Source organism: Entelurus aequoreus, linkage group LG01, assembly GCF_033978785.1.
Source record: "Entelurus aequoreus isolate RoL-2023_Sb linkage group LG01, RoL_Eaeq_v1.1, whole genome shotgun sequence".
NCBI lineage: Eukaryota > Metazoa > Chordata > Actinopteri > Syngnathiformes > Syngnathidae > Entelurus > Entelurus aequoreus.
The window spans coordinates 95,414,423-95,442,264 of NC_084731.1; the positions used below are offsets into that span (position 1 = coordinate 95,414,423).

The 27,842-nt window shown below is 37.4% G+C and overlaps 2 protein-coding genes across 10 annotated transcripts in view; one reads left to right on the forward strand and one right to left on the reverse strand.

Annotated features, from left to right (window-relative positions):
* Window positions 1-4,601: 4,601 nt before the first annotated feature.
* LOC133659814 (cyclic AMP-responsive element-binding protein 1-like) lies at window positions 4,602-26,861 on the forward strand. Its single transcript, XM_062062589.1, has 8 exons — window positions 4,602-4,922; window positions 5,699-5,786; window positions 5,864-6,010; window positions 6,093-6,193; window positions 18,546-18,685; window positions 18,773-18,955; window positions 19,039-19,180; window positions 25,351-26,861. The coding sequence occupies exons 2-8, from the start codon at window positions 5,706-5,708 to the stop codon at window positions 25,493-25,495; spliced, it is 939 nt and encodes a 312-aa protein (XP_061918573.1). The 5' UTR covers window positions 4,602-4,922; window positions 5,699-5,705; the 3' UTR covers window positions 25,496-26,861.
* The window catches only part of mettl21a (methyltransferase 21A, HSPA lysine), a 37,646-nt gene continuing 35,952 nt past the window's right edge, over window positions 26,149-27,842 (reverse strand). For all 9 annotated transcript variants that reach the window (XM_062062668.1, XM_062062701.1, XM_062062636.1 and 6 more), the window contains one exon: window positions 26,149-27,293. In XM_062062668.1, the coding sequence (XP_061918652.1) occupies window positions 26,896-27,293 (398 nt within the window). In that variant the 3' untranslated portion in view covers window positions 26,149-26,895. The remainder of the gene's footprint in view (window positions 27,294-27,842) is intronic.

Consider the following 27,842-nt stretch of genomic DNA (forward strand, 5'->3'; position numbering starts at 1 on the left):
GGTCACCACTTTGTCAACAAATGTGTGAGAAAATTGTCGAACAGTTTAAGAACAACATTTCTCAACCAGCTATTGCAAGGAATTTAGGGATTTCACCATCTACGCTCCGTAATATCATCAAAAGGTTCAGAGAATCTGGAGAAATCACTGCACGTCAGGCGGTACTGCATAAAAAACCGACATCAGTGTGTAAAGGATATCACCACATGGGCTCAGGAACACTTCAGAAAACCACTGTCAGTGACGACAGTTGGTCGCTACATCTGTAAGTGCAAGTTAAAACTCTACTATGCAAAGCCGAAGCCATTTATCAACAACACCCAGAAATGCCGCCGGCTTCCCTGGGCCCGAGCTCATCTAAGATGGACCGATGCAAAGTGTAAAAGTGTTCTGTGGTCTGACGAGTCCACATTTCAAATTGTTTTCGGAAACTGTGGACGTTGTGTCCTCTGGAACAAAGAGAAAAAGAACCATCCGGATTGTTATAGGCGCAAAGTGGAAAAGCCAGCATCTGTGATGGTATGGGGGTGTATTAGTGCCCAAGACATGGGTAACTTACACATCTGTGAAGGCACCATTAATGCTGAAAGGTACATACAGGTTTTGGAGCAACATATGTTGCCATCCAAGCAACGTTATCATGGACGCCCCTGCTTATTTCAGCAAGACAATGCCAAGCCACGTGTTACAACAGCGTGTTTTCATAGTAAAAGAGTGCTGGTACTAGACTGGCCTGTCTGTAGTCCAGACCTGTCTCCCATTGAAAATGTGTGGCACATTATGAAGCCTAAAATAGCACAAGGGAGACCCCCGGACTGTTGAACAACTTAAGCTGTACATCAAGCAAGAATGGGAAAGAATTCCACCTGAAAAAATCTTGAAAAATTGGTCTCCTCAGTGTTGTTAAAAGGAAAGGCCATGTAACACAGTGGTAAAATTCCCCTCTGCCAACCTTTTTGCAATGTTTTGCTGCCATTAAATTCTAAGTTAATGATTATTTGCGAAAAAAAATTAAGTTTCTCAGTTCGATCATTAAATATCTTGTCTTTGCAGTCTAATCATTGTATTCTTTTTTTATTTACAAATTACACATCTTGCCAACTTTACTGGTTTTGTAATAATTTACAATATTGTTGTTGTTCTTTTTATAAATGAATAGAAGAGAATAATAATTACAAAATTAATTATCATAATAATAATCATACAAACAAAATAAGATTGTAAGGCTATTTATTGTTTCTTGCATAGACAACACCACTGAACACCCTGTTTAGTGAGATATGTTTTTATGTAGCAATGTTTGTTTTTTTTATGTTCTAATTAAGGTATCAATCCTATTCTCAGTAAAAAAAAAAATTAAAAAAGGAAACATACGTACTGTAATGAAATAAAAAAACAACCGAAATGTTGATACTACAGAAATAACCAATCATAGGTTTTGTCAAATTGTCAATTATGACCCAAAGCTGACACATTTTTTTCATTTATCATGTGTGTCATGGTAAGTTGTTTACAAAACCAAACTATATCCAAATGATTTCCCGCATACTTTGACTTCTCAGTATCCGACCCTTGGTGGCTGTAATGTTTTACATCATCATCATCATCATCATCAGACTTTATTCCGGACACAAACATGGCCCATAATAGACTAAAACGACGGACATCAATAAAACAACACCCTAAAAAAATTAAATAAAAGGACGCAGAAAAGGCTCGTCTTCAGTAATTCTGCAACAAGCAAAGGTGCCAGTGTTTCCAAAAACTGGAGAAGTGCCTAACTGAGCTTTGAACAGGGCTGGTCAGAGTGTGTATAATAAGGTGACTGGGGACTGCAGCACAGGTTGGCACAGCACCATTGACAAACATCTGACTGGCACCACTCCAGCGGGGCATTAAGCAGCATCCTCATGCCATCGGTGAATGCAACCTGGAGTTAATGCATACATTGTAGTTTGTTGTGTTTCCACCACAAGTGGGCAGTATAACGAGGGTAGAAAGTGCTTTAAAAAAGTGCAGTTTTGACAGGCACTGAGTACATGAAAAACTTAGGAGCAAGCACATTGGCGTGTGCATATTGCATACAACACTGCTTGTACATGTCTCTGGATACATGGTGTAGTGCAGTGTTTTTCAACCACTGTGTCGTCAGGGGATTTTTTTATATATATATATATATATATATATATATATATATATATATATATATATATATATATATATATATATATATATATATATATATATATATATATATATATATATATATATATATAATATATATATATATATATATATATATATATATATATATATATATATATATATATATATATATATATATATATATATATATATATATATATATATATATATATATATATATATATATATATATATATATATATATATATATATATATGCAACTAACAACTAATTTGATAATTGATTAATCTGTCGATTATTACTTCGATAAATCGATTAATAATCGAATAAAAGAGACAAACTACATTTCTATCATTTCCAGTATTTTATTGAGGAAAAAAACCCAGCATACTGGCACCATACTTATTTGGATTATTGTTTCTCAGCTGTTTGTAAATATTACAGTTTGTAAATAAAGGTTTATAAAAAAAATTAAAAAAAAAAAAAAAAAAAAAGTAGCCTCTGCGCATGCGCATAGATCCAACGAATCGATGACTAAATTAATCGCCAAATATTTTTATAATTGATTTTACTCGATATATATATATATATATATATATATATATATATATATATATATATATATATATATATATATATATATATATATATATATATATATATATATATATATAAAAAGTTTGGGGACCCCTAACTTAGGTTAATCATCCATATAAATATTAAAAATACGAGACAAAATACTACCTTTCCGCACACCATTGCTAACATAAATAGGAGATGATACAAAGTTTCCCATTTTACACACACAGATTGCTGAGCATACCAAAACACTAAAATTCTCCATATTTTGGAACTTCTTTACTGAGCAGTATCTTTTCATTAAGATGTATTATTTTATTCCTTCATTCCTGTTAACTTGTGATGCTCAAAAGCAGTATATTTTGTATTCCTTCAGAAGATCTATAGCCTAAAAACAACTTCATATGACTAACTAAAAAAAATACTATTTAGGGGGTTGTGACTTGTATTAAGTTTGTTTCTGTATTTTGACGACAAATTAGAAATATATACTTGTTGAGACTGTGGATTTTTCCTGTTTATATATTCCGACAGCGGAACCGGAAGTTGCTAACCAAAGTCAAAACTACACATTTTTTTCATTTGAGGAACGTCTCTTTCAGTATGTCTTTTCATGTCTTAAGATTTCTTGACATAAGACATTGTATTCATTTTTTTAAACTTAAAATGCATCTTGAAATTAGCATTTAAACTTTTTATTAGCTGTACTTACTACTAGTATTGTGACGTGTTGTGTCTTATAACAAACTTGTGATGCTCAAAGATAGTATTTTTTTTTATTCCTTCAGAAGATCTATAGCCTAAAAACAACTTCGTATGTCCAACTAAAAAAATACTATTCAGGGGGTTGTGACTTGTATTAAGTTTTTTTTGGTACTTTTACGACAAATTAGAAATATATACTTGTTGAGACTGTGGGTTTTTCCTGTTTATATATTCCGACAACGGAACCGGAAGTTGCTAACCAAAGTCAAAACTAAACATTTTTTTGAATTTGAGAAACGTTAAAGTTAAATGTTAAAAACTCTACATTAAAACACTCTCTACCTCTAACAACCAAAAAACTGCGAAAACGATGATGCTGTGTTCCAAATTTAAGTTATTTACTGAAATTGAGTGAGCCTATGGCTTTGCACTTTATTTTATATATATATATATATATATATATATATATATATATATATATATATATATATATATATATATATATATATATATATATATATATATATATATATATATATATATATATATATTCTGTATTCTATTTTAGTTACTTTGAATTTACAACCCCCCTGGCGCTGCTTTGTACTGTTTTTGCATTTACTTTGATTATTATTTTCAACTGTTTGTAAATGTTGACAATTATAAATAAAGATTTATAAAAATAAAACAAATAAAAAGCGACTATAATCTAAAAAAAGGAGTTACATGTTAAAGATAAAAGTTAAAGTTAAAAATTAAAGTTAAAGAGAATAATTCCGCCACACATAGTGTGTGTGTGACAATCATTGGTACTTTAACTTTAACTTAACAAACTTGTGATGCTCAAAAGTAGTAATTTTTGTATTACTTCAGAAGATCTATAGCTTAAAAACAACTTCATGTGTCTAACAAAAAATACTATTTAGGGGGTTGTGACTTGTATTAAGTTTGTTTCGGTATTTTGACGACACATTAGAAATATATACTGTGGGTTTTTCGTATTTGTATATTCCGACAGCGGAACCGGAAGTTGCTAACCAAAGTCAAAACTACGATTTTTTTAGAATTTGAGAAACGTCTGTTTCAGTATGTCTTTTCGTGTCTGTTGACTGGTTATTATTTGTATTTGTGTTATATTTTAAAAAAAAATCATTTCATAAGTGTTGTGTGGAGTCTGCGGTAGCACTGTCGGAACACACGGTGACGGTACTGCAACAGTTGCGACTCACGAAGAAGAAGAAGCCGTCGGCTGTCTTCGCCAGCTTTCGGGCCTCTCGGCATTCTTCGACCATTTCCGGAAGTGCAGTCGTTCGCTTCCCAAATGAGCCGAGGCTCGGCTGTCGTCGTCCTCCTCTCCGTGTTGTTGTTCTCGGTGACGCGACGGAGGTGTAGCCTGACGCGGTCTCTTACGTGTCGGTCTGAATAAAAGTGGAGCTCCGTAGACCCGGGAGTGACGAAGCGAGTCTGTGTTGGTAAGAGGATACGCTTCCGATCTTTGCTAGACAAGTTAGATGGCTACTCGCAATGGTTTATTTGCGGCTTTTATCCGCACAACGCCAACAAAGAAATCATGGCGGCGGCATTGCGGAGGCTCTCTAAAACGAGTCCGTGCTGCAATGCTCGCAACATAAAACGGAGACCTAGATGAGACTGGGTTGCATTATTTTTTCCCCTTTTTAATAGCATTGCATTGTGAAGTCACAGAAGCAGTTCGGCGTCTACATTTTAAGCCATATGCACATTGTTGGGAATAAAAATGGAGGATATAAACTTCAAAGGGGCCACACTTAACAGACATTTTCCCTCGCAAATGCCAAAAGCCCGCAACTTTCAGATGAAACGGCAAATTAAGCCACGCTATATTAATAAAATAATGTACTTTTTAAGCGGAATATATCACAATTGTTACACGAGTGAGAACGCAAGGGGAATTAATTTAAACCATGTTAGTTTTAATTTGAACGCGTTGCTATTAGCCTGTTAGCATGCTAATGTTAGCCACGGTGGCTAACGACATTCTGCATGTCTACACCAAGCGAGCAAGATTTAAACAAGGTTTTTTTTTGCAAATCCAGCTCAACGTGCATGGTTAATTATTTACACTTTTTGTTGAAACATTTAACTTCAAGCATGCGTGTTAAGGAAAGCCACGCCCAAAAAGTTGCTGAGATGAAGCATCTCCTCTTTTACATTGACTCACAAATGACTTACTATCATGCATATGCGTTCACTTGCTTTCATTGTGCAGAATTTAAATGACAATGGAAGCTTGTGCTGATACACAGCAAAGTGGTGAAACTGGTGTGAAGCAGGAGTCGGAGATTACCCTGGCCCAGGTAACGCACGGCCAGGATGGCTGAACATTTACATAATGTAAAGGACATGTATAAATGGGGGGTTGTAATGTTTGTAGGCCACCATTGCAGCGGGTCAAGTGTCATCCAGCGGTCCCACAGTAGCCCTGGTGCAGCTGCCCAACGGCCAGACGGTTCAAGTGCACGGAGTGATCCAAGCAGCCCAGCCCTCGGTCATCCAACCGCCTCAGGTCCAAGCAGTTCAGGTGTGCACCAAGACACGTGTGCCACGTTATGTTCCTGGAATACAAGTGCATTCAACTTGGGGTTGTTTTTGTCCATGCAAAGATCTCAACAGTCGGTGAGAGCGAGGACTCCCAGGAGTCTGTCGACAGCGTCACAGATTGTCAGAAGAGGAGAGAGATCCTGTCCAGACGACCATCATACAGGTCTGTTAACAGTGTTGCCAACTCCTCAGCAAGGATAGTAGCTACTGGCTGTCCTAGAAGTCGCTAGACCAGGGGCCGTACTTATCAAGCTTCTTAGAGTGCCATTTTACACTTAAGTCCTGAGAATTTGCGAAATTTAGTCCTACTCTCAAACTTAAGAATAAAAGGTTTTTATCAACGTTCTTAAGTCTAAGAATCACTCATACTCTCCACGATATTTAAGAGACCTTCAGAGGTGTCTTAAGTGGTTAGGAGTTGCCAGCAGGGGATGGCACTGAGGCGAGAGAGACGTGCGCGAACGTTCAGGGAACGGAACAATATTTTTGTTTTTTTTGATGACGAGCAGCTGATCAAACGGTATCGTTTAGACAGAGCGGATATTATTTTTGTCACAGATTTAATACTTTTCGATTCCTTGTTGATTTCTGCATGTGTCTGCAGTGGGCTAGTATATATAGAGCCACCCACACCAGTTTCAAATTAGTTGCCTAATTAATGAATTGGAAAGAAAATAATTCAGCTCTGAGTGTGACACTTAAGATTCAGTCCTACACTTCCTTGAAAGTGTGAGTAAGACGCTTGATAACTAACTTTTAAGTGCAGCTTTCAGCGAAGAATTTATTTACTCTTAAGTCAATTCTTAGCAGACTTCTTAGGAGTAATTCTAAGAAGCTTGATAAGTACGGCCCCAGGTATTTTTAACTTTTTTCACCGCAGTGCCCCACGTACGCTTATCTTTTTCACTAGTAGCACCAGTGCTATTAAATGAAAAAAATAGTAGCACAGAAAAAATTGAGAAACAATATGAAATGCCTTAATTATTACAATTTCATTATTTACACTCTACATACACATGTGCTACTGTAACGCTCAATCAAACACAGAGAACATCCCTAAACTGTGCTCGCACTGTCGCTAACATGAGTGTAGGGCTGGGCAATACAGACCAAAACCCCTATCCCAATATAGTTTGGCCCAAAAACTAACCCATAAATAGAAATACCTGTTGACGTACCGTATTTTTCGGATTATAAATCGCTCCGGAGTATAAGCCCTCTCCCCATGCCGAAAATGCATAATAAAGAAAGAACTAGAGTATAAGTCGCATTTTTGTGGAAATGTATTTGATGAAATCCAACACCAAGAATAGACATTTGAAAGGCAATTTAAAATAAATAAAGAATAGTGAACAACAGGCTGAATAAGTGTACGTTATATGAGGCATAAATAACCAACTGAGAATGTGCCTGGTATGTTAACGTAACATATTATGGTAAGAGTCATTCAAGCTTACTTTATACTTAACTTGCTATCTATCCACTGTACCCATTTTAAACAACTTTGAGGGTGTGAAATACAATCTATTCAATATGTTAAATGAACTCAGTTTATTTGAATGCATCTAAAGGGCTTATTAGCATTTTTCCATATATCATTCCATAACATGCCTTTTTCTAAAATGTTTAAATCAATCATCCATTTGTAAACACATGTATCATTTGCATTCCTAGTATGATGTTGTGAAGTGAAGTGAATTATATTTATATAGCGCTTTTCTCTAGTGACTTAAAGCGCTTTACATAGTCAAACCCAATATCTAAGTTATATTTAAACCAGTGTGGGTGGCACTGGGAGCAGGTGGGTAAAGTGTCTTGCCTAAGGACACAACGGCAGTGACTAGGATGGCGGAAGCGGGAATCGAACCTGGAACCCTCAAGTTGCTGGCACGGCCGCTCTACCAACCGAGCTACACCGCCCCATGTTCATTTATTATTCCATAAAACCTTTTATTATTATTTTTTTAAACATGGATCCTGATTAAAAAATGTAGCCTCCAGTTTGTGGCTATAATAAGGCATATTTTCAGAGAATATGCATTTTTACAGCATGTTTTAAAGAGATACATTTAAAAAGAAAGACTTCTGGGTATATTCTATTGATCAACTAATTCAGAATTGGATGTTTATTTAGAGGGCTCAGTCAGTTCCACTTTTATAATTTTGATTGAAGGTACAGTGTGATGACTGACAGACATAACCTTTTAATTGGCTGTTGTCTACGGCTGGTGCACGAAGTCAGTGCCACTACAGAAAAAAGAAAAACAATTCTCAAATGAAGCAGTCTTGCGAGCCAATTCTATATGAATCGATGATAACAGTTAATATACACTTTTCAACTATTCAACATTATTATTGTCAAATGCTTACAATTATGTGTGTATACAGACCATTGTAGGATTTTAACTATATATAATAACCATATGCAGTCGGACAAGGGCATTACATTTTGTGGCTTTAAAAAGCATTTGCTGATCCCTGTACAGGCATGTGATTTTTCCGTCTATAGTCGGAAATCCGTCTTTTTTTATCTCTGTAAAAATCTAAAAAAAAAAAATTTCATTTTTTCCCGACCGACTATGTGTGTTAAAATCTTGATCCGTCTTTTTGCCATACCTGCCAACAACTACGGTTTTCCAATCATCTCTCTCTGACCTGCTCCATGTCGCCACATTCCCTAAGATCCTCTTCATCCATCTCACTGTCCCCTTATATAAACTGTCCACCATGGGTGCCCGAGCTTTCAGCCGCTCAGCCCCTCATCTTTGGAAGTCATTACCACCACACCTTCGTAAGATAGACTCAATATCCCTCTTTAAATCAAGACTCAAAACACACCCATTCCTGACTGCTTATTCACTGTAAATCTTATCGATCTTTGTTGTTGTTGTTGTTGTTTTCATACAATTGATTTTATTGTTTTGATTTCGTACGGTGTCCTTGAGTGCCCAGAAAGGCGCCTTAAAAGTAAAATGTAGGGATGTCCGATAATATCGGACTGCCGATGTTATCGGCCGATAAATGCTTTTAAATGTAATGAAATTATCGGTATCTGTTTCAAAATTATCAGTATCGGTTTCAAAAAGTACAATTTGACTTTTTTGAACGCCGCTGTGTACACGAACGTAGGGAGAGGTACAGAGCGCCAATAAACCTTAAAGGCACTTCCGTTGGCCCAATCACATAATATCTACGGCTTTTCACACACAATAGAATGCAATGCATACTTGGTCAACAGCCATACAGGTCACACTGAGGGTGTCCGTATAAACAACTTTAACACTGTTACAAATATGCGCCACTCTGTGAACCCACACCAAACAAGAATGACAAACACATTTCGGGAGAACATCCGCACCATAACACAACATAAACACAACAGAACAAATACCCAGAACCCCTTGCAGCCCTAACTCTTCCGGGACGCTACAATATCGTCACAAACACACGTCAACCAATAAACAATTCGGCGGGGGCAGGTCATGGCAGAAGTGCGTTGTGAAAAAAAAGATGCTACCTGCTACTACTTCCGTACCTATGAAAATGTATCATTTCAACATTGGCGGTAACTTATAAAAACTGAGAAGGGCTGAACAAAAATGGCACCGAAAAGGAAATCATATACTGCAGGTTACAAGCTGGAAGTAGTGAAATATGCAGCAGAAAACGGCAATCGAGCAGCAGAAAGAAAGTTTGGAGTAAGCGAGAAACTTGTAAGGGACTGGTGAAAAGCGGAGGCTACTCTTACTGAAATAAAGAAAAATAGTTGTTTAGAAGCAACACAGAGGAAGAAGATTTCATGGGATTTAGCGATTAGGAGTGACGGATTGTTTGGTAAACGTATAGCATGTTCTATATGTTATAGTTATTTGAATGACTCTTACCATAATATGTTACGTTAACATACCAGGCACGTTCTCAGTTGGTTATTTATGCCTCATATAACGTACATTTATTCAGCCTGTTGTTCACTATTCTTTATTTATTTTAAATTGCCTTTCAAATGTCTATTCTTGGTGTTGGGTTTTATCAAATACATTTCCCCCAAAAATGAGACTTATACTCTGGTGCCACTTACATGTTTTTTTCCTTCTTTATTATGCATTTTCGGCCGGTGCAATTTATACTCCGGAGCGACTTATAATACGAAAAATACGGTACTTGACAACATTTGGACAAATGTATGTGTCTGGATAAAACAATTCGCAACACATTCATTTGAGTTGTTTACCATGTAAGCCCAAATCAACAATCGACATGGAAGACGTGGAATACACCTGATTGTGGCAGACATGTGATGACTTTTGCTACATTATCGCTTGTCTAAATGCCAAATTTCATTTTCTTTGGTGTTTTAGAACAAGACAGTAGCTGACATTTTGTCCATTATTTCTACTGTTTATATTTTGACATTGAATAATCGAATCATTTTGAAATATAAACAACATGACTGCAAGATATTTGTTATTTCATGCTATAAATCACAAATGCCTATTCAGATAAAGGATATTAGCTATTTGAATAAACACTGTACTCTCTATGATTTTTGCATTTGGAGCAGTTAGAAGTGGAGAGGGAGTCGAAGAGACAGAAATTTGCAACATAATCCAAGGCAGAATCCACTAAAGCAGAAATAAAAAGGAAAATGCAAACTGCTCAGAAATTTGCCAGGAAGGCTCATGTCAGAGCCATCAAAGCAAAAATGCCAAAGTAATGAGAGAATGAACCAAAGAAATATGTAAATAATGTTAAATAACAAGGTGAACCATCTGTGGCTGCGAAGTGAACACTAGTAAGGTTGTAAATACTGTATAGAGTAGGCTAAACCATGTGGTTCGTGTGGATGTGAACACAAGTTGTAATTACTGTCGTGACTAAATAACATAGTGACTGAAACAGACATTGTGATTCATTTGGATGAATGGGGTATGTATTTATGTAAACTCGGTTAATCTTTATTTAATTCTTTAAACACTAAAAACATCTTTAAATGGTGCTTTTTTCATATTTTTGCATGTTCAATCGGCTTATTTTCAGTCTTTTTAATTAAGTTACAATCACATGCCTTCCTCTAGAAAACCCTGGTACTGAAATAAATATCAAAATACAGCTTTTAAAGATTAAATGAAAATGTACTTAAAAGTCAAATAAAACTCTACTGTACTTACATGATAAGTAAAAAAAAAAAAATACTCCACTTGTACTTGAAATTAAATCAAAACAGGCTGTGCATAAATGTAGTTCTTGCCATTGTTGTGTGTTGATTGGCTGGGAGGCTGGGAAAGGGCAGACTTAAGTGGAGAATGTGGAGAGCATTCAGTTCCCACGTGTGTTAAGTGGTACAAATGACGGTTCTGTTTGTGTATTGTTTACTTTGGCGTCGACTACGACCTACAGTAGTCAGATTGTAACGACTGCCATTAAAGATTGATAAACCTTTTGATAACGGCTCGAGTCACGTCATTACAATATTTAAGTGATTCTTTGGTCTACCACTAGAAGGAGCCCGTGTATCACAAATGGTACACGTTAGTGATGGGTTGATGAGGCGTCATGAAGCGTTTCGACACATTGCAAAACTGTATTGATACTGTGTCGATACTGTGTCACTAAATACTGACATCTGCTGGACATTAAAAATCCTTACAAGCAACCTATGGACCGACTCAACTGACACTGATTTTATGACCTAGTACAGGGGTCGGCAACCCAAAATGTTGAAAGAGCCATATTGGACCAAAAAAACAAAAACAAATCTGTCTGGAGCTGCAAAAAATTAAAAGCCATATTACATGTGTCATGAGATATACATTGAATTAAGAGGACTTAAAGGAAACTAAATGAGCTCAAATATAGCTACAAATGAGGCATAATGATGCAATATGTACATATAGCTAGCCTAAATAGCATGTTAGCATCGATTAGCTTGCAGTCATGCAGTGACCAAATATGTCTGATTAGCACTCCACGCAAGTCAATAACACCAACAAAACTCACCTTTGTGCACTCATGCACGACGTTAAAAGTGTGGTGGACAAAATGACACAGAAAAAGAAGTGGCATAAAACACGTCCTAGAAAGTCGGAGAAAGTTATGCATGTAAACAGACTATACGGTGAGTTCAAGGACCGCCAAAATAAGTAGGACAAAACGGCGCTCGCCAAATACTTGAATCAGTGAAGCATATTTAATATAAACAGTGTGCTTTATAACAATTACGGAGGTTTGTGTCATGTTTGTCCTCCTACAGAAACCATACTAAAACAAAAAAATAGATTTTTTCCCCCTCATCTTTTTCCATTCTTTATACATTTTTGAAAAATCTCCAGAGAGCCACTAGGGCGGCGCTAAAGAGCCGCATGCGGCTCTAGAGCCGCGGGTTGCCGACCCCCGACCTAGTATATACAATAATATAAACCAAGTCATTGTATTTCATTCAGGATTATTTCATATCTTAATTTAAATAAAAATATATTTGTATCTTTTTTAGATACAGTCAATAAATAATGTGAACATGTATCGTGACTAGAATGGTAGAAGGTAGGGATTGAACCCCAGTAACCAGCAACCAACCCTCCGATTGCTGGCACAGCCACTCTACCAACTTCGCCATGCCGTCATTCCTGTAATGTTCTCTAGTAACAGCATTGCATGATTAATATCAATAAATTAACATTAATAATAAATGACAGAAAAATAAGCACACGTATGACTGAGGAGTCATAGTGTAACTTTGTGTGGTGTTTGAGTTGTCCGACGTTTTGTGTGGCCATAAACGCACCAGTGGCTTAGTGGTATGCGTGTTGTTGACGAACACCGTTAGGGCCGCTTGTTGTCACTGTCACTCAAAGTTGCATTTCAAAATTACACAGAATAAATGTGTTTATTTTGTTTAGAATTCAGATGGGTTTGATTTGGTGCGCGGCATATATTTGCTGTGCGCAGAGGACGCTTGAGCAGTGCGCAGGCGCGCACCTTAGAGGGAACGTTGCTCACAGGGCACAGAGGAGGCGTCAGTGCGATACAGTTCGCGTATCGGTCACGTGACCAAAGCAGCTCATGATCGGTCACGTGACTTTCTAAAAGCGGTACGCGCACCGACACAGGGTATTGCTCTATGAGCTCGACGCATGCGCCGATGCATCTGTGTTGCCGGACCCATCACTAGTACACGTACCATATTTTTCGGACTATACGTCGCTCCGGAGTATACGTCGCAACGGCCGAAAATGCACAATAAAGAAGAAAAAAACATATGTCGCACTGGAGTATAAGTCGCATTTTTGGGGGAAATTTATTTGATAAAATCCAACACCAAGAATAGACATTTGAAAGGCAATTTAAAATAAATAAAGAATAGTGAACAACAGGCTGAATAAGTGTATGTTATATGAGGCATAAATAACCAACTGAGAACGTGCCTGGTAGGGATGATACTCAAAACCGGTTTTCCCGGTTGTTCGATAAGAAAAGAACCGAGTCCTCGGACTCGCATCCCTTTTTGAGAACCGGTACCCGTTATCGAGACCACTATAGTAAAGAAAAAGAGTTGGTTCTTTATTCGAATCCCTCGGAACGAATCCCGTCCCGTGACGGGACGTCACGTAGCTCAGTCATTAGGCGCAGATAGGGAAAGCAGGAAAAACAATGGTGTAATAAAGTTCAAAACAAAAGGTATAATCCAATGAATAACTTTACTGAGAGATTTGAGCAGGGTACAAACACATGACGAACACTTTTACGACCAAACGGAAACATAGCAACCAGGCTAGCAACGCACCTCCTTTACGGCAGCTGTCGCAACTTAAAGCAACCGCAGCACATAGCACATATATATGACATCTCCCTTTTTTAACTTTTGTTTTTCTTTCCTTGTAAACAAAACAAAATCACACTTATGTGTTGTCTGTCTAATTATAAATAATGCAGACAAGGCGTGTTGGCTGATTTCTTGACATTTACTTTCACAGCGTGCTCATAACCTCATTCTCAGCTGCCGGTGGTGACATGCAACAACACTTTTCGGGGCTACCGCGCATGCTCGTCACTCCCGTTGCATGCTGGGTAGTGTAGTTGTTATTTTCCCTAGCTCATAACATCACATCTTTTCCCCTATAAAGAAAGATTTTAACTCAATAAAGTTTATTTCTTTTTTTAGCTTTAACTTTTCATTTTTTAGCATTGTAACCACATCTGCAAACAACTTTTCTCTTCATAGAATTTTCTTTCAATAAAGAAATAAAGTGCAAAAATGTCAAAGCATCATAGCAAACAGTTATGTCAAATAGCAGCAGAAGTGCACTTTTTGGAGAGCTGTATTATTTTCAGTTTTGTGCCCAAGGGACTGATTTTATTTAACACTCTATTATTATTTACACACCTATAGTGATCAAAGAGACAGGTTGTTTTTGTGTTAATGTATATATTTGTTTTTCTGAAAAATCCCACTTAATATACTTTGGGTAACAACAGTCAATGTTTATTTATTTTATTTTATTTTTTTAGGGGGGTAACAGTCAATATTTATTTATTTATTAGATTTTATTTTTTCCTTATACAATAAAAGTGAGCTTTTGTTAAACCAAATATTGTGTTTTTTTCCATATACAACAACCTATCTGGACTCGATAAGAGAATCGATAAGGAATCGGTTCGATAAGAGGATTCGATAATAGGCTCGAACTCGATAATTTCTTATCAAACATCATCCCTAGTGCCTGGTATGTTAACGTAACATATTATGGTAAGAGTCATTCAAATAACTATAACATATAGAACATGCTATACGTTTACCAAACAATCTGTCTCTCCCGATCGCTAAATCCCATGAAATCTTCCTCCCCGGTGTCGCTCTTGGTATGCCCCGCTAGCATCCATTCTTTCTGCTGCTCGATCGCCGTTTTCTGCTGCATATTTCACTACGTCCAGCTTGTAATCTGCAGTATATGATTTCCTTTTCGGTGCCATTTTAGTTCAGTCCTTCTCAGTTTTTATAAGTTACCGCCAACGTAAATGTGATCCATTTTAATAGCTCCGGCAGTAGCGTATAGCAGTTAGCATTCCAAAACCCACAATGCACTTCTGCCATGACCCGCCTCCGCCGATTTCTTATTGGTTGGCGTGAGTGACGATTGCTGACGTGTGTGTGACGATGGCTGCCATTTGCTTCGTCGCTCACGCGAATGAGATAAATAATATTATTTGATATTTTACGGTAATGTGTTAATAATTTCACACATAAGTCGCTCCGGAGTATAAGTCGCAATTCGGCCAAACTATGAAAAAAACTGCGACTTATAGTCCGAAAAATACGGTACTAGAATTTGAGAATCACCTTGCCAGATTATCAAATCTGATCAAAATAAAAGAGGGTTGTTTTATTCACGAACAAACCGGATCTATTATCATTAACATGAACAGTGATTTATTTTAGCATGACACGACAGTGAAGAAAATTTCCATTTCTTTATTTTACATCATGCTCTGTAAACCAAGGCGAAACAGCGGCAGCTGTCATCAACACTACTCAATGACAACATTCACTGCAGAGTGAAATATGCTTCCATGTCTCTAAAAAACACCCGGAAAAAGTAATTAGATTTGTCGCTAGTCGCTTTTGTGGAAAAAAAGTAGCTGAGAGGAGTTTGAAAGTCAGCAGATTTGGTGAGAAAGTCGCCAACACTGGTTGTTTAATGCGTATGTCTTGCATGCATGAAACACTTGACAATAAAGAATGTTTGAAATCTTTGAATCCTTTTAAGACTTTGGAAGTGCAGTAGTACTTCAGTTTTTGTTTTTCGTTCGCCACTACTTTTCAAATGATTCAGTTATCGCCAACTATATTTGCTTTGGTTGTTGTTTACGGTCTCGGTTATACAGCCAAACATTAAACAAACTAGTCCGTTTTGCCAAATCCAGTACCCGAACAAAGAATACCACATGTTGGTTTTTTTCATTTTTTATATATAATTGAGTACAACTGCAAAATGAGACACCAGAGTGCAAAGAAAGTTGCATGTGCCAGCACTTTGATAAAGAAGGTGAGGAACATTATTAACCCCTCTGTGGACATACAATTTAAAAAGTGCTTAAAGGGTCTGTTTGCAACTGGCTCACAGTTACATTGTTTGAAAACCAAGAAATAATATATTTGGACTAGCTTCTAACTTATGTTACCGTTAGTGGTTTAACAGATCATGTATGTATTGTCAAATGTCTATATTTTTCACAAATACTAATTAAACTGAATACAAACGTCGACCTGAGGAATTTGGTGTTTAGCCAGCTTGTCACTCCCCTGTCTCGTCAACACGTTGACGCACAGAGCAATAGCAGTCCAAGAGAAGGAACCATTTGTTGTGTTATGATAAAATAAAGAAACAATGATACCTTTCATTGGCTATCCAAATTGTTGTCATTAGCTAACAACAAACAGAGCTAATGCGCGTGCACGTTTCTTGTAGTGTGCGTCATTATGTCATAAAGGCGCAAGTGGGTGGGATATAAGGCTTAAAATACATTGGGAAAGTGAGCTGTGTAAAGGTTGCAAACAGACCTTTCAGGTTTTTGAAGAGTGTAGAACATTTTAGATTGTTTTTTATTTTTTGCTTAATTCTCATAATAAACTTCAGTTCTGAACAAAAATATCAAACCTGTTCCGGTAACGTTTTTAACATTTAACAAGGCCTTTTGATCAGATAATTAAAATGAATATAATTACTGATGTTGTGCAAATTCATACTAGTTGAAAACTGAAATCATTAAATTAAAAAAGTATTGAGAGATTTGAGCAAAAAAAGTACAAAAAATATTTTTTTGCACTTTGAAAAATAAAGGGCTTCTATGTCCTTTTTAGCTTTGGGTTACTGTGAAATAACTGCCAGTGTATCGTACACCTTACGTTTAGTATTGCTGTTTTAAATATTCTAAAACGGTGATTGATTACAACACTTTGAAAACTCAAGGTGATACAGCCACATTTCCAATAGAAGCAGCTAGCGAGTTTGCGAGTTTTTAGATGCGATCATAAATAGGTCTAGGTTTATTTATTTTATAGCACAATTTAAAACAGCCACCACTGCCACAAAGTGTTGTACAAAATAAAAACAAAGCCAAAAGATTTACAAAATAGTAATAACAATGATAATACAAATCACAATAAGTACAGAACATTCTATATATAAAACACAGCTAAACAAACCAATACAATCTAAATAAGCACTACACAAAAACAACTAAAAAGCACTAAAAGCCAAATATGCATGAGGAATATTCATAAACTTTGTAAAACATAGAGAAAAAAGAAAAAAAAACAAGACAGATTAATGTTTAAAAACAAAACTTGTTTAAAAGATTTCAGTGTATGTGTATGCTGTAAGTACTTTTTGAATACATTCAACACTAAGGTGCTGATAATGAAAACCGTGATAATTTTGGTCACAATAACAGTGGTATACATTTCTTATACCGTTATATCCCAACAAATGGCCATCATAGCTAAAATGTACAGTGTTTCCCATAAACTGCCAAGATACCTGTGGTGGTGGGGACGTGGCTATGGGCGTGGTCACCATGACATCATCGAGTAATTTGCGTAATTTACTACAATGATATGATTTTCTTTAAAAAGGCTCAAAAAATATATACTTACTAATTAATAACAGTTTTGTTTTAAACATCCATCCATCCATCCATCCATCCATTTTACAATATCATTACAACACTTTGTGTACATATTTATATACAGATTTGAACAATAAGTTATTCACTAAAATATATTTATTAATCGTGGTTCTTACAAAAAATATATCTTATAAAATATAAAAGCTAAAATGTCTTTTAAAGCTCTGCCCCTTTAATTAGTGCATACTAAATAATTTAACTTTAGCCTACTACTACAACCATATTATTTACCAGCAACATAAAGTGAAACAGAGGCAGAGGTGTCCTGCCACAGTCAGTAACAAATAAACAGAAAACAGTAGTGGTCAAATACAAATAAGGCAACAAGAGAAGTATCCTACACTTCTCTTTTGTAAAGTAAATCTGAACAGCCTTTATGGGCATCTACATCAACTATATGATTTGCCTGAGAAGCTGGACAGGACAAAAAAATAATTTTTATTTTTTTATTTATTTATTTTTTTTACATTTATTTGTGGCGGACGTAATTCTTTCGTGGCGGGCCGCCACAAATAAATGAATGTGTGGGAAACACTGAAAACTATAATTATTCTCTATGAAAGGTGGTCATACAATTTGGTCTTCGTCAGACCTTTTGGAAGAATGAAAATGTTTTTTTTATATAAAATACTGTCTGTTCTTTTAATTTTTTTTCTTTGTTTGTTTAATATTCATTGTAAAGTTCAGCTGTTTTTTCAGTGGGGCCTTGGCTCCACTGCAAGCATGAATAAATAAAGTCAAGTCAAGTCATTATCAACGAAAACAGAGATACATCACTTTTTCGAATTGATCTTTTGTATCTGTAGCTAATTTTTGTGCGCTTTTCATTGCAGGAAAATCCTAAACGACTTATCATCTGACGCACCAGCCGTTCCGTGTATTGAGGAAGAAAAATCCGAAGACGACACAGCCCCGGCCATCACCACAGTTACCATGCCTACGCCAATCTACCAGACCAGCAGCGGCCAGTACAGTACGAATGGCGCCCACTGCCGTTATTGCAATGTGGATTTTGAGAGAATGTAAAGCATACTTCCCATTATAATCTCCTCTCCTGCAGTCGCCATCACCCAAGGAGGTGCGATTCAGTTGGCCAATAACGGCACAGATGGCATTCAGGGCCTGCAAACGCTCACCATGGCCAACGCTGCCGGGGCGCAACCTGGCGCCACCATCCTGCAGTACGCCCAGACCAGTGATGGCCAGCAGATCTTGTTACCTAGCAACCAGGTGGTTGTACAAGGTAAGGGGAGCATGTATGTTGGAAGTTAGCACAGTTGCTAGGAATTTTTTCTTCTCAACTTAAATGTTTACCCCTCCATTCAGCGGCCTCTGGCGATGTCCAGGCCTATCAGATCCGCACAACGCCAACCTCAGGGGTTGTCATGGCAACCTCGCCTGCATTGGGCACCGGGACGGGCACCGAGGAAGTCACGCGTAAAAGGGAAGTGCGCCTCATGAAAAACAGGTAATGATGATATTCCCTTCAAACATCACAATACAGTACTAGCTCTTAAATTAAAACACTTGTACCTCTAATCAACATTTATTGAAATGCATTGAAATCTATATAATTGGTGCTTGCCCCCGCAACATCACCATTTTAACATGCAACATGCCTTAAAAATTAAAATAAAATAAATAATTTGATTAGAAATATTGCATGAAAAGAAATACAACATAATTTAGTTAAGTTAAAGTGAAAGTACCAATGATTGTCACACACACACTAAGTGTGGTGAAATGTGTCCTCTGCATTTGACCCATCCCCTTGGTCACCCCCTGGGAGGTGAGGGGAGCAGTGGGCAGCAGCGGTGCCGCGCCCGGGAATCATTTTTGGTGATTTAACCCCCAATTCCAACCCTTGATGCTGAGTGCCAAGCAGGGAGGTAATGGGTCCCATTTTTATAGTCTTTGGTATGACTCGGCCGGGGTTTGAACTCACAACCTACCGATCTCAGGGCGGACACTCCAACCACTAGGCCACTGAGTACATCAGGGTTTCCCCTAGATTGCCAATGACAATGTATAATTTAATATAACAAAAACAATACCCTGTATGTGGACCAGAATATATGACAGCCATGGAAGCACATTCAATCTCTTTATAAACCAGAGTTAACACAATCAGTGCAAATAGAGATGTCCGATAATGGCTTTTTTGCCGATATTCCGATATTGTCCAACTCTTAATTACAGATTCCGATATCAACCGATACCGATATATACAGTCGTGGAATTAACACATTATTATGCCTAATTTTGTTGTGATGCCCCGCTGGATGCATTAAACAATGTAACTTTACCATGAATTGATTAACGTGGACCCCGACTTAAAAACAAGTTGAAAAACTTATTTGGGTGTTACCATTTAGTGGTCAATTGTACGGAATATGTACTGTACTGTGCAATCTACTAATACGAGTTTCAATCAATCAATCAAAAACAAGTTTTTTCCAAAATAAGAGAACAACTTCTACTCCAGTTATGGAAAAAAGTGCCAACATGGCACTGCCATATTTATTATTGAAGTCACAAAGTGCATTATTTTTTTTAACATGCCTCAAAACAGCTTGGAATTTGGGACATGCCCTCCCTGAGATAATCCTGATACCCACTACAACTATGGGAAATACTATACTTTGACTTTCACAAAGTGCATTATTTTTTTTTAAACATGCCTCAAAACAACAGCTACAAAAACAATGAAGGCACACAGCTTCAGTCCAGAGTATACTAGAGCATACTTGCCAACCTTGAGACCACCGAATTCGGGAGATAGAGGGGGGGTTGAGGTGGGCAGGGTTGGGGGGGGGGGGGTATATATTGTAGCGTCCCGGAAGAGTTAGTGCTGCAAGGGGTTCTGGGTATTTATTCTGTTGTGTTACGGTGCGGATGTTCTCCCGAAATGTGTTTGTCATTCTTGTTTGGTGTGGGTTCACAGTGTGGCGCATATTTGTAACAGTGTTAAAGTTGTTTATACGGCCACCCTCAGTGTGACCTGTATGGCTGTTGATCAAGTATGCCTTGCATTCACTTGTGTGTGTGTGTAAAAGTCGCATATATTATGTGATTGGGCCGGCACGCTGTTTGTATGGAGGAAAAGCGGACGTGACGACAGGTTGTAGAGGACGCTAAAGGCAGTGCCTTTAAGGCACGCCCCCAATATTGTTCTCCGGGTGGATATCGGGAGAAATCCGGGAGAATGGTTGCCCCGGGAGATTTTCGGGAGGGGCACTGAAATTCGGGAGTCTCCCGGGAAAATCGGGAGGGTTGGCAAGTATGACCTACGTCCGTGTTTTGCCGGATATGTACCGCTCCGTACAGCGGCGTTTTAAAAAGTAGTTAATTTTACTTTTTGAAACCGATACCGATAATTTCCGATATTACATTTTAAAGACTTAATCGGCCGATATTATTTTGACATCTCCAAGTGCAAACACACCGTGTCCGTGCCTGAAAGGTGATTGGCAGAAAATGAGGAAGTGTTGTTGTGTCTGGACTCTGGAGAAGCATGGACTCACGACACGGAAGGTAAAACCTTGGAATTGTGCCGTTCTTTGTTATCATAAGATTGGTAACAAAAGTTAAAAATAGCTATGGACTTTGTGTGATTTGTTTTTGGGGTTACTACTTTATTTCATTTTTCAATAAAAAAAAAAAAAAAGCCCTTATTTTCAAGGTGTGTGCAAAAATGCGGTGGCGGCACGCCACATTCAGTTACATCAAAGGGAAACCCTGCATTTACTAAAGAGTACCTGGTAATTCCATTCGTAATTCTATTACTTCTTTGGTAAAGTAACTATAATTAATTAAATGCAATAATCATGAATTCCTGGAATTCCTTCTAAGTCTATCTGATAGCTCAGTTACAGCTCTTTTTATTCCCAAAATGTGTTATATGTGTTTTATGTTGCACGATTGCACCAAGAAAAATTCCTAGTTTGTGAACCCGTTCTCAAACAATGGCAATTAAACTATTCTGATTCTGATGTACAGCAGTGATTCTGGGTCTATCTAGTGCCTATGTGTCAAAGTCAAGGACCGCGTGCCAGATCCGGCCCGCGGATGAATTATCTATGGATAATATTTGATTAGTATTAGAACCGGCCCACAGGCCACGGCCACCTGCTGCTGTTTTGCACGCACCAATACTCCATCAGTGTAGTACTAGGAATGTTCAATTTTTTGTAACCTTTTTGAAAACAGATGATAAATGTATGCATTATCCTGTTATATCTCACAATCAATATTGTGTTTTGGAAAAAGTTTGTCATAAATGTTACTTAATTCATTAACAAAAATAATACAAAATAAAACCAATTGTTATGCATATGTACATTTATTCAGTTATAAACATTCATTCACTTTCTTCTTTCCTTCGGGGATCTAAACTTTACCGCTACCGGGATTGTTTTCTATATTTTTATTGCACTATTTTCAGAATGTGTTTGTTCTATTATTGGCCAAAGTAAGACAAAGGAAACAATCTGAAGTTGTCTTTATTTTATAGTTTTAATGCCATGATTTCAATAGTCCGGCCCGCGTGTGCACAGATTTTCCTCCACGCGGCCCCTGAGCTAAAAATTAGTTTGACACCCCTAATCTAGTGGTACACACAATGTCTATCAATCACATTATCAGCTGCTTTTCCATGTTTTCATGGATAAATGTCCAATTAGATATTATTTTAATTTCCTTGGATGGTATTCATTATGGTGGAGAATAGCATTAATACACTCGTTTTGCTTTGCCAAGTCATGTTTTTGATGATTTCTTTTTTGATTCAATGAAGACAAACAGTATAAAAAGGAAGGATGGATATGATCTTTATTATGCATTTTCGGCCGGTGCGACTTATACTCCGGAGCGATTTAAAATCCGAAAAATACGGTAATAAAAGGCCATATCGCCCAGCCCTAATATGATCTGTTCTTTCTTCTTAGCACTGTCCTTCAAACTCACTTTCTTCTTTCCCATGGTTGGAAAAGAAACGTATGACGCTCTCCAACTATAAGCTAATGCTTTGACATCACTTTGATATCTGCTATACCAACTAATTGCGGGGATGCTTGTAACGCAAAATTTTGCTTGCAACTTAAAGCATAACAATTACCGTATTTTTCGGACTATAAGTCGCACTTTTTTTCATATTTTGGCCGGGGGTGCGGATTATACTCAGGATCGACTTATGTGTGAAATTATTAACACATTACCGTAAAATATCAAATAATATTATTTAGCTCATTCACGTAAGAGACTAGACGTATAAGATTTAATCCGATTTAGCGATTAGGAGTGACAGATTGTTTGGTAAACGTATAGCATGTTCTATAAGTTATAGTTATTTGAACGACTCTTACCATAATATGTTACGTTAACATACCAGGCACGTTCTCAGTTGGTTATTTATGCCTCATATAACGTACACTTATTCAGCCTGTTGTTCACTATTCTTTATTTATTTTAAATTGCCTTTCAAATGTCTATTCTTGGTGTTGGCTTTTATCAAATACATTTCCCCAAAAAATGCGACTTATACTCCAGTGCGACTTATATATGGTTGTTTTCCTTCTTTATTATGCATTTTCGGCAGGTGCGACTTATACTCCGAAAAATACGGTGTATCGTGACATGGCCTAAAAATATCGCAATATTAATAAAAGGCCATATCGCCCAGCCCTAGTATGATCTGATCTTTCTTCTTAGCACTGTCCTTCAAACTCACTTTCTTCTTTCCCATGGTTGGAAAAGAAACGTATGACGCTCTCCAACTATAAGCTAATGCTTTGACATCACTTTGATATCTGCTATACCAACTAATTGCGGGGATGCTTGTAACGCAACATTTTGCTTGCAACTTAAAGCATAACAATTACCGTATTTTTCGGACTATAAGTCGCACTTTTTTTCATATTTTGGCCGGGGGTGCGACTTATACTCGGGAGCGACTTATGTGTGAAATTATTAACACATTGGCGTAAAATATCAAATAATATTATTTAGCTCATTCACGTAAGAGACTAGACGTATAAGATTTCATGGGATTTAGCGATTAGGAGTGACAGATTGTTTGGTAAACGTATAGCATGTTCTATATGTTATAGTTATTTGAATGACTCTTACCATAATATGTTACGTTAACATACCAGGCACGTTCTCAGTTGGTTATTTATGCCTCATATAACGTACACTTATTCAGCCTGTTGTTCACTATTCTTTATTTATTTTAAATTGCCTTTCAAATGTCTATTCTTGGTGTTGGCTTTTATCAAATACATTTCCCCAAAAAATGCGACTTATACTCCAGTGCGACTTATATATGTTTTTTTTCCTTCTTTATTATGCATTTTCGGCAGGTGCGACTTATACTCCGAAAAATACGCTGTATCGTGACATGGCCTAAAAATATCGCAATATTAATAAAAGGCCATATCGCCCAGCCCTAATATGATCTGTTCTTTCTTCTTAGCACTGTCCTTCAAACTCACTTTCTTCTTTCCCATGGTTGGAAAATAAACGTATGACGCTCTCCAACTATAAGCTAATGCTTTGACATCACTTTGATATCTGCTATACCAACTAATTGCGGGGATGCTTGTAACTCAAAATTTTGCGTGCAACTTAAAGCATAACAATTACCGTATTTTTCGGAGTAAAAGTCGCTCCGGAGTATAAGTCGCACCGGCCGAAAATGCATAATAAAGAAGGAAAAAAACACATAAGTCGCACTGGAGTATAAGTCGCATTTTTTGGGGACATTTACTTGATAAAATCCAACACCAAGAATAGACATTTGAAAGGCAATTTAAAATAAATAAAGAATAGTGAACAACAGGCTGAATAAGTGTACGTTATATGAGGCATAAATAACCAACTGAGAACGTGCCTGGTATGTTAACGTAACATATTATGGTAAGAGTCATTCAAATAACTATAACATATAGAACATGCTATACGTTTACCAAACAATCTGTCACTCCTAATCGCTAAATCCCATGAAATCTTATACGTGTAGTCTCTTACATGAATGAGCTAAATAATAAATGCATTTGATATTTTACGGTAATGTGTTAATCATTTCACACATAAGTCGCTCCTGAGTATAAGTCGCACCAAACTATGAAAAAAAACTGCGACTTATAGCCCGAAAAATATGGTAGTGTTATCTCAAAACATTCTCAAATTAAGGTACCGCTGTAATCTAGGGCTGCAACTAACGATTCATTTGATAATCGATTAATGTGTCGATTATTACTTATGTAACGAAATTTCGTTCTTATCTGTGCTGTAAAGTTCAAATTTTAATGCCAATAAAAAGAAAGTCGAAGTCTAATAATCGGATAAAAGAGACAAACTACATTTCTACCCTTTCCAGTATTTTATTGGAAAAAAAACAGCATACTGGCACCATACTTATTTTGATTATTGTTTCTCAGCTGTTTGTACATGTTGCAGTTTATAAATAAAGGTTTATAAAAAATAAAATACATTTCTTCTGCGCGATCCAACGAATCGATGACTAAATTAATCGCCAACTATTTTTATAATCGATTTTAATCGATTAGTTGTTGCAGCCCTAGTGTAATCCCCAACTTCTAAAAACCTAATGAACTTTTTTTTTTTTCCCCCCCGCAGAGAGGCTGCCCGTGAATGTCGCAGGAAGAAGAAGGAGTATGTGAAGTGTTTGGAGAACCGTGTGGCCGTGCTGGAGAACCAGAACAAAACCCTCATTGAGGAACTTAAAGCCCTAAAAGACTTGTACTGCCACAAATCTGAGTAAAGCACTCGTCGCCCAACAGCCCCCATGTACAGAGACTCCGCAAAGAGCCATGCACATGGATGCTGGTCTCCCTTTTTCTACTTGTTTTGCTTTCTGTTTTTAAAAAAAACTGAAAGTAATCATGTGACCCATTAGGAAAAAAAAACCAACCTCCCGCTCTTAAGTTAGCATTCTGTTCCCGTGGCAACTTTGGGGATTTGTCCTCTAAGGAGCACGCATCAACACACATGATCCATGTGGTGGCGTGGCCAAAGGGAAGCATCCTGTCACCGATTCTGGTTTGAACTTGGAGCTGCGGATGAAGATGTCACGGAGCTAACGAGTAAACGGTTACCACCCGACCAAACCCCCCCCGCCGTCGAGTCGCACGGCACACATGGAGATTTCACGTCATCCAAACTTGGCTTTAACACGAGCTGCGTCACAGGGTGTCGACAATGCATTCTGGAACTTTTTATCTTTAAACTGTGTTTGTGTTCCTCATTTGCCATTTCACCTGTTCACTATCTTTTGCATCAACAAAACAATTAACCTTTTAAATTTGGGTTGCCATGTTTAACGCAACAGAAAAACACGAGCTACCTTTTTTAACTGGCGCGGCGTCTCCAACCTTATTACTGCAGGGCCATTATTTTTTGTTTTGTTTTTTCTAGTTATCACCAATTAAATTTAAAAAAAAAAAAAAACGGAACTGCACACACATTTGCAATAAACAAGGTCCTGTCTTGGCCCGAGGAGTGAAGAGATGGGAAATAACATGAGAAAAATGAACAGCCACAAAGTGGTTAGCGTGTGTGAGATCCAAATATATTGTGAGGAATAAAAACTTTTTGTATGGTGGCTTTTAATCCAATCCGTCACTGCTGATGCCATTATTTTTACAAATAAAAACCAAAAATAATGAGCCCTGCTTACAACTTGTTATGCAATAGAAGAAATACACGCTGACAGACCGCCTGTTGTGACGTATTTCAACTTTTAAGACTTTTTCGCAAAGTTTGTAACGTTCTAATAAGATGAGGTGATTGTGCACTTTTCCTTGCTGAAACAATCCAGATACATTTCACGTTATTTACGAGCTAAGTCTCAGGCAGCAGCTGGTTATTACATGTTTTTGGGAATGCTTCTGCTTTTTTCACAATTGTGGCATTTTTGCAAAAAGGATTGTAAAAGTGCAGCCAAAGCAAGGAGACTTGATGATGGGATGCCATATTGTATTTTTAGGTATTGTGTAAAGTCATTATTTTTATGTTATGTGGGCTTTTTATTCATTTCCAGTGAGAAAATGTATGTCAGCGCCAAGCTATATGATGCATTGTTACAGCTGTTACATTTTACCAGCTGGTAATAAATGTGTTTCTGCTAATATTGGATTCAAAAAAATGTATGTAGCCAGGGAATCACAAACCGCTCCTGGATGGTTGTTTCCTGGCTTTATATATATAAATATCCCTTTCTTTGTCGTAGTGGACCTCCGTGACAGTGAAGCGTTGCCTCAGCATGCTCAAGAAGTTGGTATCTCGCTCGTAGCGGATCTTGCACGCCAGCAACACGACGGTGGTGTCCGCACACAGGTGCTGCAGCGTCTCCATCAGTGGCACAAACGTGTCCTCCAGGTATACTATGTCGGCTCCGAGCACCAGGTCGTATCCCTCTGCTGGGTAGCGGTCGAGGTCGTCCCCCCAAGACAGCTCGGAGACCACCGCGGACGCTTGGAGGTCAGGTGGAAGGTTGCCTTTTACGTTGGCGGACAGGAAGTCCAGGGCGGGCTTCCTGTCGGTGATTGTCACCTTGGCACCTGTGAAGACCAGAATGTTGTCACCCCAGTGCCACCTCAGAAAACACTTAGCTCTCCAAGTACCACCATAATGACCAACATTAAAATACAGTAGCGTAGTAGGCCTAAGTATTCACTAAAGGCAGGTTTAATTAAACAGGTACATATTATTTTTGGCCACTGTAGAATTACACACATATTGAACAGTAGTAATTGTTCAAATGATACGAACATTTGTTGACGAAAATATGTACAAGCTGCTGATGGTGTGTTTGACGGGAGAAGCAGCTGGAAGGAGATACCGTAGAATTCCTCTCTATACATTATTATTACATTACTTAATAAAACTACTGTAGTTTGTAGTTTATTCTATTGTTTGTCATAAGATATTTTGTATCTAATTTTCTTCTTTTCATAAGGCACGTTGATTTGAGTTACAAGTGTTTTGAGTTGAGAGTACCGTCACAGCACCAAATACTATTTTTTTTTTCAGACTGTTAAGGCGCACTTAAAATTAAAAAGCTATTTTATTTGGTACATGGTGTAGAGATAAGTTTGACCAGCAGATGG

Bases quoted from the DNA above. Each gene is read 5' to 3' on its own strand.
- LOC133659814 (XM_062062589.1), top strand. From the start codon at position 5,706: ATGACAATGGAAGCTTGTGCTGATACACAGCAAAGTGGTGAAACTGGT. The intron at 6,011-6,092 runs GTGTGCACCAAG...GTCCATGCAAAG, and splicing joins CTCAGGTCCAAGCAGTTCAG to ATCTCAACAGTCGGTGAGAG. The intron at 19,181-25,350 runs GTAATGATGATA...TCCCCCCCGCAG, and splicing joins GTGCGCCTCATGAAAAACAG to AGAGGCTGCCCGTGAATGTC.